The 20485-nt window shown below is 41.2% G+C and overlaps 1 protein-coding gene across 1 annotated transcript; it reads left to right on the top strand.

Moving 5' to 3' along the window:
• Positions 1–7453: 7453 nt before the first annotated feature.
• Prr9 (proline rich 9) lies at positions 7454–9167 on the top strand. Its single transcript, XM_021197204.1, has 2 exons — positions 7454–7489; positions 8022–9167. Exon 2 carries the CDS (start codon positions 8041–8043, stop codon positions 8389–8391), a length of 351 nt encoding a protein of 116 aa, XP_021052863.1. The 5' UTR covers positions 7454–7489; positions 8022–8040; the 3' UTR covers positions 8392–9167.
• The last annotated feature ends 11318 nt before the right edge of the window (positions 9168–20485 follow it).

The following is a 20485-nucleotide window of genomic DNA, read 5'->3' as shown; positions in this document are numbered from 1 at the left end:
TTTGGAGACCCTTGTTAGGTTCTAGGGAGGCCTGTGACCAACTTGATAACAGAAAGAAAAACCTCTCACATCAGAGGCAATCAAAACAGGGAAGGGGAAGGAAGATAGAGGATAGAATGAGACAAAGCAAAGAGAAGAAGAAAGACAGTGTATAGGGTGAGATGTATCTAAATTGTCACTAAAATAACAAATCGCTGGAACCCAGCGTTAAAAGACGGTGTTGTTATTGACCATGTTTTAAAAAACAATTTTGCAAACCTATGTCAAAAGCAAGAAATACCTCAACAATTTGTCCCAGTGGATTCAGTTCAGAAGAATTAAGCAAAGTATCTATGGAGGTGGGAATGGAAGCTATATAAATAAAGACAATCATCACAGTGTAAGATAGAAACCCTGTAAATATCTAACAAGATTTGGTTAAATTTAGACTTGTTACTTGGAGCACTACTCAGCCCAGTGAAGAAGGGCAGAAGCTGTAAATTAGTGGTAGTGTTGGGTTGTGGGGTAGAAGCTGAGAAAACTCACTTCAGAGACAGAAGCTTAAAAATGAAAGCTTTATTTTCAGCATGAGCAGGGAAGTGGCCAGTTCAAATTCTGAACGGCATCCCTGAAGGGAGATTGTACAACGTTTTTGTAGGATGGAAACACAAAGTGAGGAGGATCAGGGTGTGCTGTTGGATTTATTTTGACACACAGGGTTAAGCAAGAAAGTTAATATTTGTGACAGTCTTATCTGGGTCACCTGGTTCAGGGTCCTTGATTCAGCTTTTGCAGTCAGGCTCCATCCTGGACTCTGACCTGGAATTTAGAATGATAAGGGAACAAATGAGTGGGCAAGCTGCATATTTACGACTCCTATGACTTAATTTAGAAAATCGCCAACTTCCCTCTTTGCACTCTTTTCCAGTTAACAGACAAACGTGAAGCACTTGAAGAAGCAGAATAGGAATTAGTTCTGGAGCCTGGGATCATAAACACAGTTTTGGTCTGGCAGCAAGACGGAACTTGTTCCTGAGATGGGCTCCACTCAGGAAATATCTCCTAACAGTAGACTACTTCAGCATATCCAAAGCCTTGAATCTGCTGACCAACATGAAAAATAAAAATTAAAGAGGAAATAAGGCTTCAACTTGCATGAAGCACTTTCAACACAAAACTACTTTGAATAATAATAGAGGAAAATTTGTTCATGTCTTCCCTGTTTTAGTAAAATGTAGTTATAAATAACTATACCTTTCTGAATTTTACTTAGCATGCATTTATTTATTCATTTTATAATAGAGAGAAAGAAATAATCATGAAATAATTATCAATAATCCAAGGACTGCCAGAGTGTTTGATAGACCTTTGAAGGGCATGTGCACAGTACAGAAGGAACTTCACTTTGAGTGCCTGGCCTTCCAAGTGGTGCCATTAGAAAATAGGCCAAGTGTTTCTAGAAACCCAGGTACAGTCTAAGAGAAGACCAGATCTGAGAACATGAAAACATCTATTGCCAGTAAGTACCTGTCGTTCCTTCAATGTAAATGAAACTGAAGATAGACATCTTCATGGTTACCTTCCCACCAGAGAGATAGATCAAAGGCAGTTCTGGGGAAGAAGACCAGAATGTGATGAGGATACCAGCTTTCCACAGAATGCTGTAATTACTCCCAGCTCCCATGGCAGTCATGAAGACTCTGCCTTAAATGGTAGAGGGTTGTACAAATAAGGAACGCCCTCAGAGTGAGGCCACCAGAATCTGTGTAGTACCAGACAGATGCGTACAGAAAATGAAGTGGGTGGGGCCAGTACTCTTCCTGCCTGGCAAAGCAGTTCTAAGGGTCTGTTCATAGACTCACAAAACAGGTGGCACCACAAATCTCTTGCACTAGCTTGCTTTGAAAATTCAGGCCAGCTAGGATGCCCATGGCACTAGAGGGAAGGGTTCAGGCTCGTTACCATCTGCGGTATGAACCAGAGCAATGGAGGGAGGCAGAGAGGAGAGAAGGATAAAATATACCTATGAAGCCGATACAATTAGGGCTCCTCACCTCCATTTCTTTCCTGAAAGGAGGCTTTTCACATCACTCTCTACGATGGAAGCAACATTTTCAGATGAAAAACAACTGAATAAAAAAACTTCTGTGACTTAGTTGTTTGTCAGAAGATTTCTAACTCTGATTTAGGGCCCCAGGAGACAGGACTCAGATTCAAAATGGAAATGGTGGAAGACCACCTTTAAACAAGTTTAAACAGTTTGAGGACATCATTTCTCCTAGTGTCTGACAGTGTCTTTTGTCTTGAGGTTCTTCTTGAAGAAAAAGGCATATACATTTGAATATTTTCTCATATACAAAAGCTGTAAAAACCACAGACTGGTGTACACACTTGCTATCTTCTTGAAACTTGTGAAGAATCTCTAATACAATAGTCTGTTTTTCCGTGTTCATTTACAAAAGACATGAATTTATCATACGACCTTGAACAAGGCCCAAATGAGTTTATACCTCTCTTATCATGTAGCAATCACAGTTAATAGATAGGTCTATGCTGTCTGTTAAAATCACATGCTGAGGATAAAGCAAGGAAGTAGAATCAGGTGGTTTCCTGTGTCCCTCTGGGCTTGTGGTCCACACCTTTGGCCTGTGTGATTCAGACTCCCTGTGTGGGTGACACAAGGAGAAGGGAAGAAAAGAACAGTGCTCTCTCCACAAGGAATTCATAAGCCCAGTAAACTCCAGAGGCACCTACCCACCAGGAAACAGGAGGAGCCACATTCTGTACTTTTCAGTGTTATCAGACCCATTGCCCTGTAATATGCAGGAAAATGAATCAAAGGAGTCTGGGAACTTTTATGATCTACTCAAAGGAGATTGTTATTTGATGGGAATGAAAGAAAAACAATGTTCTGCATATACCTGAGTCTCTTCTGTCTAATTACATCTCGGCTCCCAATAATAACAGCTCCAGAAGTCTAGATTCTCAGATACCCTTAAAATCAGATTAGCACTAGTCTTACTGGGAGACTGAACATAGCAAGGGAAATTAGTCATCTTAGGATTTGGAGTAGGACAGTCTCCCCAAAGATGTCCAAGGCTCATTGCCAACTACATGGTCCACTGAGGTTAGATTTTTGAAAGACTCAGGCTACCCAAATCTCCCACTTTTCACCAGAGAACTGATAGACCATCTAATGTCACTTATATTCAATCTTTCAGCCTCTGTTACATGCAGAGGACAGAAGAAAGAAAGAGTTTTCTAAGCAAAGAGGAGGAAGACACACACACACACACACACACACACACACACACACACACACACACACACATAAAACGAAACATTTAGAAAGACACAGGAATACTCTGGTTTACTGTTCCTTTTCACATTTATAGTGTCATCGAACGTGAAAGCGGGAATGAACTCTACTAAAAGCCTACCTTCCTAATGATAGTTGGAGGCCAGAGAGGATCAAGTGGCTGGTCAGACTATTTTAGGAACAGAACCGATATCCTAAGGGCCTGTGAAGTACATCATCTATTTATCACAGTGAATAAGAAAGGAAAGGGCCAAATGTTGGGGAATCATAATAAATGACATAGAACAAAGAACTGGGAAAATGAAGGAAAGATCAATGAAAAAAGTGAGTCCTGGACCAATATAGACTCACATAGGTAGTACAAGGGTACCTAGTATTACTGTATACTCTGAATTATTCTCAAAAGTAATTTATGGAATACTATTTTGATATCTCTCTCTCTCTCTCTCTCTCTCTCTCTCTCTCTCTCTCTCTCTCTCTCTCTCTCTCTCTCTCACACACACACACACACACACACAAAGATATTAAATGTCTAAGGGGGTACCACTAATCCATCACTGGAGTTATGTGGTACAGTCAGTCCTGAACCCTAAATTTAGTTGTTTCATGAATGTCTGAGCCTTCTTTAGCAAAAGCAGGTCTTGATTGAGTGTGTTGCTATAACAAACGCAACAATCTTCTCAAGCAAAGGAATGAAAAGGAGATTCCACTGTTTCCTCTGAGACTTTAGTTTTTCAAAGATTCCAAGAGCTTCAGATATTGAGAAGTATTAGTTTCTCGGAACTTCTAACACAACTTACCACAAATTTAGAACAAAATGCCAAAAATGCATTGCAGCACTTGAAGTTAGAAGTCACATATGTGCCTTACTTTTCTCCTACTGATAAATCACAATGACCAAAACCAGCTTATAAATGAAAAAGTGTATGGTAGCCTACACTCACAGACAACAGGGCCATCACTGAGAAAAGTCAGGGCAATAGCTCAAGTCAGGAACCCAGAGGCAGAACTGATGCAGAGACCACACAGTAAACCACTGCTTACAGGCTTGTTTCTCATGTCTTGTTGGGCTTGCTTTTTTTTTTTTATTGGATATTTTCTTTATTTACATTTCAAACGTTATCCCCTTTCCCAGTTTCCCCTCAAGAAACCCCCATCCCATCACCCCTCTGCCTGCTTCTATGAGGGTGCTTTCTCACCCACCCACTCCCATCTCCCTGCCCTGGCATTTCCCAACACTGGGGCATCAAGTCTTCACAGGATCAAGGGCCTTCCCTCCCTTTGATGCCCAACAAGTCCATCCTCTACTACATATGTGGCTGAGCCATAGGTCACTCCATGTGTACTCCGTGGTTAGTGGTTTAGTCCCGGGAGTTCTGGAGGGTCTGGTTGGTGAATATTGTTTTTCTTTCTGTGGGGTTGCAAACCCTGAGGTTGCTTACTTATAAAACCTAGGATCCATCTGCCCATGGGTGACACTGCCCCTGCCTATAGTTGGGTCCACTCACATCAGTCAATAATCAAGAAAATACTTGACACACTTGCCTACAGGCCAGTCTTATGGGGACATTTTGTCAGTTGACAGTTCTCTTCCCAGATAGTTTGGGTCAAGTTGACAAGTAAAAAATAAAAACAAAACAATAGTGGTCTCAGTGGACTAACGTCCGAATGATAGCCAGAACACAGTTCATTACTGAGCCTCTTTGAGGGCATTGGCTTGGCTTTTCCTGTTTCTACAGCTGCCCTTATTTCTGCATGTTCTTCTGTCTTCTGTGCCAGCACTGACCTGTGTACTTTTTCAAGGTAGAGATTAACTTCTCTTTTCCTCTGCTGTTCCAAGGATACTTGTGTTGATATTACACCCTTCCCTAAATAACCCAAAACAATCTGTCTTAAAGTCAACTGAGAGGCAACTTGGATTCCATCATCCATCTTAATTCTTTTAATGCAACTTGGATTCCATCATCCATCTTAATTCTTTTAATGTCTTAAGAAAAGAAGGCAGAGAAAAATTAGAGGACAAACTGCATCTTCCTCTGGACATACCTGCATACTCATGTGCATGCACTACACCATGCACAGAACAAAAACAAAACAAAACAACCAACCAAAAGCAAAACAAAACAAAACAAAAAACTTTTGTTATATCGAGTATCCCAAACCTGTATTAACATTTAGGGCTGTTCCTGATTTTTGTTGATCACATCTCAGAAAACAAACTGTCTACTTCTTCAAGATATTAACCCAAAATTAAGGGGAGCATCATCATTTTTTTAAAATTATTTTTACATTGTGTGTATGTGCTTTTCCGTGAATGTATGTATATGGACTACTACATGTGCTCAGTGACTGAAGCGGCTTGAAGAGGGCATGGAATCCCTGGAAACTAGAGATATAGACAGTTGTGAGCTGTCATTGGGATGCTGAAACAAACTCTCAGTCTCCTGCAAGAGTAGCCAGTGCTCTGACCACTGACCCATCTCTCTAGCTCCAGAGAATTATCATTTATTAATGAAATTTAGTCTTACTATTTAATTAAATGTTACTGAAATATTAGCAGAAAAAATCAGCTCAATTTTAGGGACTCTAGAGACTCCTCTCATGAATACTATTTTCCCTTAAATATTAATATTTAGCTAAATAATTTAAATTCTTGTTTTTTCTATTAAAAGTTTTCACCTTTACTGGGTTCCAAAGTTCACACTGTTCATTGAATTTTGTTGAAGTTCAGGGTAAACAGCCCCGACCCCCCTCTCTTACTGCTCTGTTTTTGGGAGACCTGTTCTATTTCTATCTTATTTTGTACTTCTGATTTTTTGTTGTTGTTGTTGTTGTTGTTAAAGCAAATTGTCATTTCTTATATCACTTTTAAAATCCTATGTGAATTTTCAAACGAATTATTTTAGTAGGGGAGAAAGAAACGCTCTATGGTGGAACTGAAGCCTTTGAGTAGATTCTCCTCTGCTCACTGTTTTTGAATATCCACCCTTGTATTCCTTCATGGATGTATGTCCATATCAATAATCACTTATTTTCTCTTGTCTTCCAGTTATCATATATGTGATTTTTGTCACGGTTTAGAACTTAAAACCAAGAATAATTTGATCTTGCATAAGAATTTCTAACCACACCACTAAAAGTCATATATATTACAAACATAAGTATTATGGGGCTCCATAAATAAGTGAATTTCTTTCTAGTTTACAGTGACTTTTGAAAGGTGATATACTTGAGTATAGTGTGAATACTGCTGTGACCAGAGAAGAAGGGCTCTTCAAGTGAAATGACAGGACATGGAAAAAAATGGGTATATTGCTTTGAAATTTTTCCTTCCACTCCCAGTTTTCATTGGCCTAAACTTGACAAATTCTTCAGGAGGTAAGGAGACAGCCTTACCTTGTTCCAACTTGTTTCCTTGGTCACGTGGAAATTTCTACCTTTTAAAGGGCACCATAACTCAAAGTAGAGAAAATAAGGATAGCCTCTTCTCTTTCCCCCTTCACTATATTACCTGACTCAAGAGCAGGACTTTTATACAGGAAAAAAATCATTCTGCCTAGGACCCTGTGGATCCTCAGCTTAGAACCCCAAAGCAAGCCATTTTCCTTTGGTCTGCATGCCTACCTCCAAGTCAAGATCAGCATCTACCTCAATGTGTAGAACAATGACGAGATCACCTTGTATGGAAGGGTTTTATGCTTCATGTAGGAATAACCAGTGGAAATGTATGAAATAAGCCATACAAGTATATAACTCAGACAGACCCCAGGCTTTAGGCATGGATTCTTCCTGCTGGCAAAGACGTGATGAGGTTGGTTGATCTTATCTCTTACCACATCCTGAAACAGTATGAGGAGACAAGAGACGTCAGCCCTGGTTTAACAGACAGATAACATTTTATGGTCATTTTTTTCCTGCTGCCTCTAATGAAAGAGTAATGTGTGAAGCTCCTCCCTGCTGAGGTCTGGTGAGAACCCAGAGGCCAAAATGCAGGCTGATTAACAGGCATCACAGCAGTGACTCAAACCGTTCGTGATTTCAGATGAAGCTTGTTACGGTGACTCCACAATTACGACTTTAGCTCACGTGGGCTGTCAGTCCTCCAGGAGGCTATACCAAGCACTGTATAAAAGTCCCCACCATCCTAGACTCCACAGTCCACATTCTCCATTGAATCTCATTGAAGATCAGGTAAGCATTTCCTTTCTCATTCTCTCTCTCTCTCTTCTTTCTCTCTCTCTCTCTCTCTCTCTCTCTCTCTCTCTCTCCCTCCCTCCCTTTCCCCCCCTCTCCCTCCCTCCTCTCTGGTATCCCTTTCCTCAGTTCCTGATGCTCCATCTCTGAGAGGCCAGCACTGTTCTGTTTCTACCCCAGACTGTACTTTCTACTACTGTTTTTAGACAGTTTGCCATTTCTTGATCCATTTTAACTATCTCAATTTATTCTGTTTAGTGTTTTGTACATGATTTTTAAAAATTATTAATTAGATTCTGTGGAAGGACTAGACAGAAGCACAGGAGAATAGGAGAATACTTGCATCTTGGAAACACATATCAAGGGGATTTAAGATAGGGATTTTTAAAAAAGAAATAAAAATCGGACTTGGAGTTAATTATCTTCTCCCCCTATCCCACTCGAAAACTTTCACACTCATGCACACCTTTCTAGTTCCCAGCCTTGGTATTTTAATGTAAAATTTCTCAAGTTTTCTGTTTGTTTTCAGGCTCTTCAAATCACCTGAAATGTCTTTCAGTGATCAACAGTGCAAGCAACCTTGTGTGCCACCCCCATGTCTTCAAAAGACCCAAGAAAAGTGCCAGGCACAAGCTGACGATGTGTGTGCCTCCTCATGTCAGGACCCCTGCCAAGATAAATGTCCACAACAAGCTCAGGAAGTATGTGTTTCTCAGTGCCAGGAGCTAAGCCAAGGAAGCTGCCCACAACAAGGCCAAGATCCATGTCTACCTCCAAGCCAAGACCAGTGTCTTCCTCAGTGTGCGGAGCCATGCCAGGAGCTAGCACAAACAAAATGTGTGCAGGAGTTCCCACAGAAGTTACAGGAGAAGTGTTCATCCCAGGGCAAGGGGAAGTAGCTGCTCGAATGCCATCTGGAGTCAAGAAGATGGCCAACAGAAGAAAATATAACCCCAGTCCTCACGGTGACCTTCTCCTGTGGGTATCTCTGTATAAGATACTGTCTTGTCTCCTGACTCCCTCGGTATTCCAGGACTTGGTCTGTACCTCTGAAGATAGTCTCTGTATTTTATTAACCTCTGTGAATAAGTGTTCTCAGCAGCTGGCAGATGGTCAAGAGTATGGGAGTGGTGTGGTTATTGAGGCAGACCATCAAAGCCCTAACACAACTCTCCTGGGGCAAAACCTCACTTAGCCCCTGGTACATAATGGCCAAGGATGCCTTCGTCCATCTTTCAGAGTGCAAGTGTCTTCTTCAAGCTTCAAGAGAATCTGAATTCAATGGCTTTATGGTGAGCATCACCACTACAATGAGTATTAAGAAACTGGTGATGCTGCAAAATAAAAAAATGGCTTAATTTTGTTTGTGCATCCTAACAACAACAAAAAAAGCTGAACATTGTAATGTGGTCTGTGCTTTGTAAAATTCAAACAAAATGTTTTAAAAGACAGAATTCAAACAGCCTATAAGAAACACGAGTTGGGATCTTCAGATCTTTGTCAGTCTTTGTGCTTTGTAGATGATCTGCTGTGGACCATTTGGTGTGAGAGGGCTTTGGCTACCATGACTGGTCTTTAGTTTGTGTTTCTGGGATAGGAGCTGGCTTCTCTCCAGCTTCCTCGCCTTTTCCCCTTGGTGAAAGTAAAATATATAATAAAGCTCTTTCTAAGGCTGATTTCTGATGTGATATGTGTCTTTTCCTTACCTCAGCTGTCTTTTGGGGAAATATATTCTCCTTTTGGAAGTAAGTCTGTGGAAAGAATGAAAACCTATTTCACAGATGCACCAAACAGCAGCAAAAAGATCTCCTTTGGATCACATAGACCAGTGTACACACAACCTCTCCAGGTTCATTTGTACACACTTCATATATTAGGAAATGTAGTAAAAGCTGACATCTTGCATGCTGAAAACCTCGGGCCCAGGTTCTTTCCACAATAGTCTACTCACTCTTTGGTGTGGTTTCCAGAGGGAAGGACTGAAGTGGAAGTAGGGAAATTGTGTGGAAGAGCTACCCCAAATAAACTCATGGACAGCTACAAATAGCAGAGAGAAATATAGGTTCCTAGGAGATTAATCAAACGTGAGGATCAAAATTATTTGTCCTGTCATTTGGCCAGATTTCAGTAAAGTTAAAATAGGTGACCTGGTTGTGTTCTAGTGCTCCCCCACCTAAGGACAAAATACAGCTGTGAACATGTGTATACAGTCCAAGGAGTTGCTGCACTGGCATGAAAGAGCCAAAGGCCAGATCCTCATTTCTTCATGAATGTCCCCTGACCTGGCCTGTAGGGAAGATATATCAAGACTTGGCTTCAGAGTAGAACAGGTGCTCCTTACCCATCCCCTGCCTTCTCCCTCCCGCCACAGTCATGAGGGAAGGAGATGGAAGGCCATTTGGAGAACATGTTTAACTTCTTTAACTCAACTGAGGATCTCCTGGTACATAGATCATACTGGTCTCTCAAATTTAGAGATTTTTTTTAGGATAAGACACAAATAAATCAGAATTTGAGGAAAGGTTTCAAGGGAGCAATGTGGAATAGTATGCAGGTGATATAGGCCACATCCTGAGTTTTGTGCATTCTCAACAAGATTCTCACTACAGCCTCAGGGAGTTCTTCTTCCCCTTCTTAAGGAGCATGTTTGACCAGGCATAAGGCCCTGTAATTCAGAATGCTAACCCAGCCACTCTGAATCCTGGGCACAGCTCTTGTTGGCATGGCAAAAGTTCATGTGACACTCAGGGAGGTTTTCAATTATCTCTCATCCTCATAAACAGTACCCAGTCATTTTCTGAATGCCAGGTACTCTGCCAGTTACTAGAGAGATGATGAGCTAAAAGAGCATTATCCCTGTGCAGAGCCATAGCTGTCTTTTTCTGCCAGCCACTTTCACCAACATCTTTTCCCCAACTTCCCTGAACCTCTCAACTCCCTGATCATCTCCAGATGACTGAGTTAAAGTTCTTTTGCCCCACTGGCTAGCTGAATAGTTTTTTTTTTTTCTCACCCAGTTTCTGCACTGGAAATATTCCATTAATCTCTAGGGCCTAGTTGATTCACAGATGAATCCTGCAAAAAGATCCCCCAAATCCTATTATTGAGACTTCTACTGAACTGACAAATCTCACTGCTATGTCTCTAGCATGGCTCAAGTACAGCAAAGGTCTCTATCCACTAACACTAAAGGCATCCGTTGTGATCCAAACTGAGATACCCAGACCCAGAGAGGAAGTGCAGGGCTAATGAGCAGGGATGGTCCAACCATATCAGATAGAAAAGGAGCCAAGTGATTACAGGGGAGGCCTCTGGATGGAAAGGGTACCAGGCTACAGATTGAAGATAGGAAAGCAGACGCCAAGCCGCTGGAAAAGCCTTCATCTAGCTGTCATGGGAACCTACACACAATCTTGACTCACAGAACTCCATGATCACCAAGCCTGGAGGCCATGAGGACAGCTCAGATCCACCATATGACAGCCAGATTGCCCCAGCTGACTGCATGTGTGCTGAAGCCATTCAGAGGAGAAGATGCATTACCAAAGAGATTCCCAGTATTGGGACTTCTAGGTGATAGTTAACAGGGTATGTGACAGTAGTGGGCCTGTGTCAAAAAAGTTCAAGGGAGGATGATGTGGGTTTACTTATTATTCAAAAGAGATATGGAGAGTCCCATCACCATCGTCAGTGTGTTGAACCTGACTCCAAAGAGCAGGGTGGCATGAAAAAGAAATGTAGCTGGAGCAATTGGGAAGACAGTCAACCAGAAAATTGTCATATATTTGGTAAAAATTTTTAAAAAGAGGAAGAAAAGTTATCCTAAAATATTTTAAGAGCTTTTAACAGACAAAGATGAGATTTCTATGAAGTATAAAAAAAGAAAGTTGGAATCCACAGCAGGCAGAAGATGTGAGCTGCTATGGGTCTGTTTTTAAATCTTTCTTATAACAGAAGCTGCCAGGGATGCTGTAGATACATTGTGGCCCAAAGAACTGGAGATGAACAAGAAAGCAGCTGGCAGGCAAACTTTCCAGATGTTTCTAACATTCTTGGCCTCTCGGCCTAACCCAGATAACTGGGCAGAATTGGGAGGGAAGCAAGAGTTCTCCCCCAAAACATGAGATCCCAAAGCCCTGACCCTGAGCTGAAGAGGCAGAAAGGTCACTGGCATCTAGAACACTTTGTGATGGCTTTCAGAAGGTCTAGGCTCCTGGGGAACAACAGAGTATGTAACTCCACACTTAAAGCCAAAAATAAGGACAAGTAAATAGGGAGTAGCTCACTGGTATTTAAGGTTCTCTGATACATTTAAGGAGCCAAGATGTCACTCCTGACTACATTGTAGCAATTCCTGGATGATCTCCAAATCTAATCTCCCAGCTGGGCTGTTTTCCCCATCTCCTCCTCTTCTATCCTTACCTTTTTGTCATCCAGACATGTGCCCTATGGCCTACTTATTTTTCTACCTGATGACTCTTCACAGCCTCCTTTCTGCCTGCACTTCTTCTTTTTGTTTTCTCTGACTCAGTTTCACCACTTTTTTTGCCGATCAGTCTGTGAGATCTTTTTTTGTGTCTCCTTGATCCCCTCATAATTGGCCAACCAACAGAACCCCCCAAGGCAGAGACAAAGAGAACACTAGCTTCTAGGATTCCCTTACCTTAACTGATGAAGTGATCTACTCATCTAGGTTTATCTAGGGATTTCCAAATTTTCACACCGAAAATCCTGCACCCTGGGAAGCCACCCAGTTTTGGACAAGCTGGATGATTGATTTGCCTCATAGTGTACCTGCATATAGAGACATGATGCTTGGTATTGTAGGTGCACAGAAGGAAAGCATAAGGTTGTTCATACTGGAGCAATTTACAATCCTGAGACTTCTGGGAAACTGAAGAGTCAAATACTTGTCCCCTTTTTAAACACAGTCACTGTGATTTGGTGGGAAGCTGGTTCAGCAGACAGGTGCCAAGGTTATTACTATATAAACCTAAATTAGCAAGTCCTGTCCCAGACAATTGGTGTACTAGAGCATATGCCCTGTCCCATAATCCCCATTGCCATATAGGCTAGACTTTGCCACTACTGCTCTTCTTTCTCTCCTACAAACACCTGCCTTACACCTAAAGCTGTCTGCAGGACATTGTAGACTGGCTGTCACGGCTTTCTCAACTAAAGTTTCCACAGATATGCAGCCTGCTTCATAGCTTACCTGTTCCCCTTTGAAAGCTTCTAAGAAAGCTTTTCTCCTTTCCCAACAGCGCCACCTAGTGATCACAGATACACTCAGCCTTCTTCTAGGCACATTGTACCTGGCAGGATTCAGAGAGGACCAGTCTCTGAATAGGCTGGTTCACAAACAATAAGCCACCCAATCATATGGGAATGAAGAGCAACTGTTGGTGCCAGGAAAATAGAAGCTGCAAAGATTTCTGCAGGACACATGCCCCTACAGGGCATGCCTGTTCCTGGGGCTGTGTTTGATGGTTGACACTGACCAACTTTTACTCCTTCAAATAAAAGGAGTTGAAGGGTAAGGTCTCTGAATACAATGATATGTGAACCAGAACTGAAAATCCTTCAAACAAATAAACTGGCCTGCTATATTTTTATTGTCATTAAAAATATGCAAGCACCGGGCATGGTGGTGCATGCCTTTAATCCCAGCACTCGGGAGGCAGAGGCAGGCGGATTTATGAGTTCGAGGCCAGCCTGGTCTATAAAGTGAGTTCCAGGACAGCCAGGTCTATACAGAGAAACCATGTCTCAAAAAAAAAAAAAAATGTAAGCAGAAACCAAATGTCTGTCTGAAAGGGTTTTAGGAAATGGGGACTATATTTCAATTGTCATATACCTTTACACTTGAATTCCTTACAGTAGCCCTGAGATTTTGTTTCTCTCTAAATGAAACAGACCAGCTTTCACTGGCCAATCACAATCCAAGGTATGCCTGCGATTCAAAAACACAGCAGGAGCTTCTCAAACCTACAGGAAAAAAGCAACAAATGAGAACTTTCATTCACTGATTGCTTCCACTCTCTTACTAACTCACAGTGTGAAAGACAGAACTTCTCTACAGTACGCTGGAAAAAGGTGCCTTAAGCGGTTAGTGAAATGAACTTACTCTTCCAGAGTCTCAGGTTTCTATGTTATACACCGTTGCAACAAAAATATTTCAGTATGACCAATAAACATAGGAAAATACTACTTATCCCATTGTCTATCAGAGAAATATAAATTTAAAAAACAAAAACAAAAACAAAAATGAAACAAACCAACCAACCACAGTGGAACACAGCATACTGCCTGGGAAGCCTAAAATTAAAGAGTAGAATACCAGTGTTGATGAGGCTATGGGTGTGGAAACTGGGGCAACCATTTTGAAAATTCTTTATGAGTAATTAGTAAAGTCAAAATATATGCTCAGCCAGTGACTACAGTGACTACAGAGTTCTCTCCTAGCTATGGGCCCTGGATGTGGTCACCCAAAGCTTATACAGGATAATCATTCTAGTGTGACTCCTAGTAGTTAAAGACTGGAAACAACTCAAATTCTCACCAAGGAGTAAGTAAGTAAACGGACATAAATGAGTGTCTACTGCACTAAGGAATGTGGATGAATCCCACAAGCATAAATTAATTGATCAAGAAAATAAGACTCATTTTAGAAAGTGTTAGTATGAACCATCTATTGAAGGCAAAGCTTCATATTAGCCCAGAAAATCTATCCTGATACTTTACCCAATGAGAGGAGATTTTAAACTATTTAAAACACAGCAGAGACTCAGGAATAAGAGTCTGATTTAAATCTCAGATTTCTCAATATCTGTGAGATTTTTGAGTAAGTCTTTATTTGAGCCTTGTATTCTTGCCTATAAAGTGTCATAACAATATGACCTGCCACTTTGGCTTGTTAATATAAGTATGTTAATATTTGTAAAATGATTAGAGAAAAGACATTTGCCTGTACTATTGTTTGTGAGTGCTTTCTACATGCAATGCTTTCTCCTGAACACTATGAATACAGTGGCAAGCAGGCAGATGCAGTTCTGTATGGAAGCACAAGCTCCAGTAGAAAAATAAGTCATTAAAGAAAACACAAAAGGCACTGAAGTAAATACATGCAGGTTGAAGTAAATGCATAATTCTAAATTTTATTATACTCGAAATGGAAAAGACTCCCAAGCAAATACAGAAAGTGTTCAGAGTCAGAAGCTCCAATGTGGGGAAGTGGAGACAAAGGAATCTACCCTGGGGACCTGTGACTACGTGGGTAGTATGCAAATTTTAAGGTGATGACATCACTATCAGCAGAATATAGATCATGAAGAGGATCGAAGACCACGCCCCCGAAAACTCCCAACATGTGGGTGCTAAGGAGAAGAGGCTTTAGAAAAATGGTAGAGAAGAAACAGCGAGTACCTTAAGAGAAAATTCAGGAAGGACCAAGTGTGTAACAATTCTGATGCTGTGCACGATCAGTAAGCAAATTGATACCGCAGCAGAATGGGAATACTGAGGTGGGACAGTATCCCAGGTCAGCCACCCACTGATGCCTCAGTCACACTCTATCTCTAACACACAGTCCCACCTTCCATCAGGTCCCAGTAGATAGTGGTGATTGAATGAATGAGCCACTGATGAACTGAGGCCCTGAACCTTTCAATAACCTGATCAAGATCATTCAGTTAGTCTCCCTGGTTCCTGCTATTGTTTAAGATGTGAGATCTCAGCCTGCGGCTGCCATCTCCAACCTGCCTGTTACTTACATCCCCTACTGCTGTAGTGACAGTCACTTACGCTTATCCCCGTGGAGCTACCCTTTCTTCTATTAAAAAAGATTATCCAGCCAGTAAGCATCAGCACTGGAATCCAGACCATATGACTGCAAGGCCGGTATTCTTGATCTAAAATGATACCTATGGTGAGCCAGGAAGAAGACCTCTGGTGACACACCCTCCTTCAGACTTAATGCAACATTTTGAAGAGAATCACGTCTGCCTTCTAAACGGCATCTGATGCTTAAGAGTTCATTCAAGCATCCATACTGGTAGTGATAGGCACTCCTCCAGAGCACCTCATCCGAGTCTAATTCACTCTTGGGTACCTCCTTCTGCCAAGCAAATGTATGTTTTCAGTCAGATAGGAGATCTTTTCTCAGTTGGGCAAAATGTGAGCCTGACAACACATAGTGTAAATACCAGTTCAGAAGGTAATCAGGATCGATGTAAGAGAGATGGTGGGTACATTTTGTTGTGATGATGATAATGATGATGATGGCGATAATGATGATGGCGATGATGTCATTAAATTGGAGAGATGCTATTTGAGTGAGAATGTAGCCTCATGTATTTGAACACTAGGTCCTCAATGGTGGTGGTGCTTCGGGGGAGGGAGGTTAGATATAGCCTAGTTGGAGGAGGTGCATCACTGGAGGTGGACTTTGAGAGTTTAAAGCCCGGTTGCTCTCTCTGATTTCTGCCTGTGGTTCAAAATGTGAGGTTTCAGCTTATTGCTCCTGTTGTCATGCCTCTCTGCCATGATGGTAATGCACTCTTATCCCTCTGGCACCATAAGGTCAAAGAAACACTTCTCCCTATAAGTTTCTATAGTCAGGGCATTTCGTTGCAGCAACAGAAAATTAATGAATGTGGGAGAGAAGAATGAATATTCTCAGGCATGTATCTGCCAACAGAATTTCTCTGACCACATTACCTTTCATTAATAATATTAGACCAGCATACCTATCTATAGCTTAATTATTATATTCCTGTTTATTTAATAATCCTTTTATGACATGAGTGGGGACAAAAAGTAGCAAAAATCTCCAATGTTCTAGCTTGGATTACTAGGTGAATTCTAGAGTACTTTCAGAGAGGTGAATATTAGGAACTCAGAGACATATGCTCAGAACTGTGTATATATACTTGAGAATTGCTATCACACAAAATATATTAGAGATAAGAGAGGGGAGAAGAAAACCAAGATCAAGGAAAAGAGGGCCCCAATAAGTCCAGAATACTGTTGGATCTCAGAGTTGAATAGCAGAGTAAGAACCTCTATAAGAAACATGGAGAAAAGAAAGCAAAAAGAACGGGGAGAGAAAAGAGTCCAAAGAATGATCAATAGACTTAAGCAATTCTAATAGGACAGTAAATGAAGCTTGACCAAGAAGGTTTAAGTGGCAGCTCAGGAGACAAATTAGGACGGAGTAGACTGAGGATCTATAGAGAGGGGCTGAGGGAATGTCTGGATTCACTATGACTGGTTTGCTACCTAGAGACAACCTGGACTCACCTGAGTTCATAAGAGGCTGTAATGAAGGATGTCTTGCTACAGAATTCTGGGTGTGGGTACGCTGGTGGGAGAAACGCAAGGTTGGGCACATGCTTCCCAACACCAGCAAAGAAGCCAATGCAGAAGCCCAGATTTCCATTTATAAGGCTTCCATGGGTGGACCTGGACTACTCAGATGAGCACTGTGCCCCAGTTACAAAAGCAGCCACGCCTGAGCCTTTAATGCCATAGAAGCTGAATCAAGTGCAAATGTTTGAATCAGGTCCAAATGGCAAATGCTCTATAGGTCAGGGAGGATTCCATATGTGGCTACTCCTCCTAGTTCATTGAACTCATATCTGCCTCTGTGCCTCTACTGAGTTCGTCTGGAAGAGGAAGCAACTCTTCCATATTATTCTGTAGAATCTCACCCACATGATGCTTGCCCACAACATTCTTGCTCATGTGCCACAAGCATGTGCAAGTGCACTCAGAACCGGTACAATGACTCTGGGTAATGAGACCAAGCTTCCTTTGCCCTCCATGAATCAGGCCAAGAAGGTAGAATGTGCTGGCCACAGATTTCATCTATGTTGAATCGAGCCCCTATCTGACAGCTGAGTGATTGCCATCAGTGAATTCTCTCCAGTGCTGGAAAATGGGGCATAACTAAGCTCAGGGAGGTTTCAAGATGAAGAGGAAGTTATTCTTGCCCTCTACAAGATGGCTAGACACAAAACTGCCTCTAAGGTTCTGTTTGAGGAGCAAGGAAAAACTCCAACTCAGAAGACCTCCAAAATACTAACACCCACACAAGACTTGGTGTCATCTATACCACACATACTCACCATCACTCATTTCAAGCTTTATTTTTTTTTTATTGCATAAGATATAAACAAAAGAAAAATCCTGGGTCACTAGTCCACACTGAAATTAAGAGCTCAGTCCTTAAATGACAAGTACCTTTTTCTAGTTATTGACTACTCAGCTGGAGCTAAAAGTAGGGTCAAAATATTGACTCTGGACTCTAGTACTTAGATAATTGCAGCTTAACTTATCTATCACCCAAAACTATGACCCAAATTTATCTTGACCCAATTTCAAGTGCAGAGATTTTGGGTTCAGTGGTACAGTGGCTGGGAAGGGAGGGACTAGGGATGTGGACCTGTCCCATCTTCACACAGTCCTGGAAAAAACTTAAGGAAGTCACCACACTTTCCAATCCTACCCCCAAACTATCAGACTAGGAGTAAAACAGTTGGTGGCTCAGTAGGGCTGACTCGTGGAAAGGGCTGAAAGAAGAGGAGGTTTTCACAAGGAGCTTCTAACATTTTTAAAGAAAGGGTAAGATGAGAGGCAATAATTAGAGCCAGTTGGTAATTATCAATACTTTGACTAGAACCTCCACCTGACAAATACCCTTCAGTATGTGCATCCCCAGATGCTGCTAAAGATAAAGATAGATGAGTATCACTAACTATTCTATCCACACCTTCATGTTATGTTAAAATATCACCTTACTTCATACTACAGACTGGTAGTGAGTCTGTGAACATAAAAATATTGGCAGTTAAATACAAAGGTGATTACTCATCAAACTGGCATGATGTGTCCAATCATCTGCTGTTTTACTCAATAAGCATGTAATAGAATATTTAGCTTGGGATTCAGCCAGGTCTTAGAAGTCCTGAAAATAATAACACAATTCTCCTGTCCTTATGGCACTAACACTCACTAAGAGAGGAAGATGCAGAAATAGAAAAAGAAAATTGCAACATACTAGAAGAAAAAAATGTCATAACAATGTCTATTGCTTAAAAGGCAGCATCAATTAGCTTTTGCTTCATGATAATATAAATTCTGTTGTCTCAGGTTCATGATTTATAAGTGAAAATTTTACTTTTTCTAATAGAAAATGGATTGCTAAAGTACAAACTCTCAATTACTTTCTGATTCATAAATTTTATAACATCAAAAGTTCAGAGAAATTACCCCAAGCCCAAAAGTACAACTTCAATCCTTTGGTTGGTAGAATTAAAACAAATGCTTGGAAAGATGGCAATATTCATGTGAAATGAATTAATCTTTGTTTGATTGACAGAAATGAAAGACAAATGATGAACTTTCATACAGGATTCGGGTAGAGTAAGAGACTAGTCCCATCCTCTATTGGTCATTCATGTAAGCATTTATCTTGGAAAATTCTGCCTGGAAATTTAACTCAGGAAATTCAGTTAACTCCATGAGTTAACTCTTTTTACAAGGAGGATGGCAGTGAGACCATTTGCATTTCATTAGCAAAGGGAGTGCTGAGACACGCCAGCTAGGAGCCTCGCAGAACTTTTTTGTTGTTGTTGATGTTTTGTTTCCTTTTGTTGTTTTTTTTGTTTTTGATTGTTTGTTTGTTTGTTTGTTTTTCTGAGACAGGGTTTCTCTGTATAGCCCTGGCTGTCCTGGAACTCACTTTGTAGACCAGGCTGGCCTTGAATTTAGAAATCCACCTGCTTCTGCCTCCCAAGTGCTGGGATTAAAGGTGTGCTCCACCACTGCCCAGTGTCTTGGGGTTTTTGTTTGTTTTTCCGCTTTTTGTTTCAGTAACTAAGCAACCCTTTCAGGTTTTTTTTCAGGGCACAATTATCTACTTATGCTGTGGTGCAGAATACTCAGCCAAGGATTTACTTGTAAGTTCCTAACTTCCTAGAGAAAACTCAGCCTTTTCTGTGGGTGGCCCCAAAGCCTATCTCCATTCACAGGCAGAAAGATTTCCTTCTTGATTAGAGCACTGATCTGACTTCTTCATTTCAGGGTTGATTATCAACCTAGCAACCAACTAAGCAAAGAGCCCTAGTAAATGAAGACAGTTACAGTGTTCCAGGTACACATCTTAAAGGGGAACTTCTTATCCACAGAGGCTAGAAGGTTCAGCTAAATATTGCTTACCACAACTAGTACTTTTATGCACCTGTAGTGTGCCATCTCTTTCAAACCACACAACAGCTGCTTCATTTTTGATGTTTTAAACCAGAACATCACTTACATTTATTTGAGATGTAATGTCAGTATTAAAATTGTCATGATTAAGTCAAAACTGCACTAAAAAATATATAGTCATGTAAATACCTTTAGATATATTCCCTCCAGATATTCCTAGCCTCTCAAAGACTTGATGATGTGCCTATCTCTCTCTCTCTCTCTCTCTCTCTCTCTCTCTCTCTCTCTCTCTTTGTGTGTGTGTGTGTGTGTGTGTGTGTGTGTGTGTGTGTGTGTGTGTGTGGTGGGGGAGCCAGGGGTGCCCTACCTGCTCAGAGCAAGGATGGGAGAAGGATTATAGGAGAGAGTGACCAGGAGATGGGCAGTGCAAGGAGATGTAAAGTGAATAAATAAAATATAAAAAAATAAATTAATAAAGTTATTCCCTCCAAAATCTGAGCTTTTCCATCACCACACACCACACATCACACACCACACACCACACAGCACACATCACACACCACACACCACACACCACACACCACACATCACACACCACACATCACACACACTACACACCACATACCACACACCACATACCACACATCACACACTACACATCACACAGCACACAGCACACATCACACACCACACATCACACATAACATACCACAAATCACACACACTTCACACACCACACATCACATACCACATATCACACACCACACACACTATACACCACAC

Source organism: Mus pahari, chromosome 4 (genome assembly GCF_900095145.1).
Source record: "Mus pahari chromosome 4, PAHARI_EIJ_v1.1, whole genome shotgun sequence".
In the NCBI taxonomy this organism is placed as follows: Eukaryota; Metazoa; Chordata; class Mammalia; order Rodentia; family Muridae; genus Mus; species Mus pahari.
This window is presented reverse-complemented; position numbering and strand designations above follow the sequence as displayed.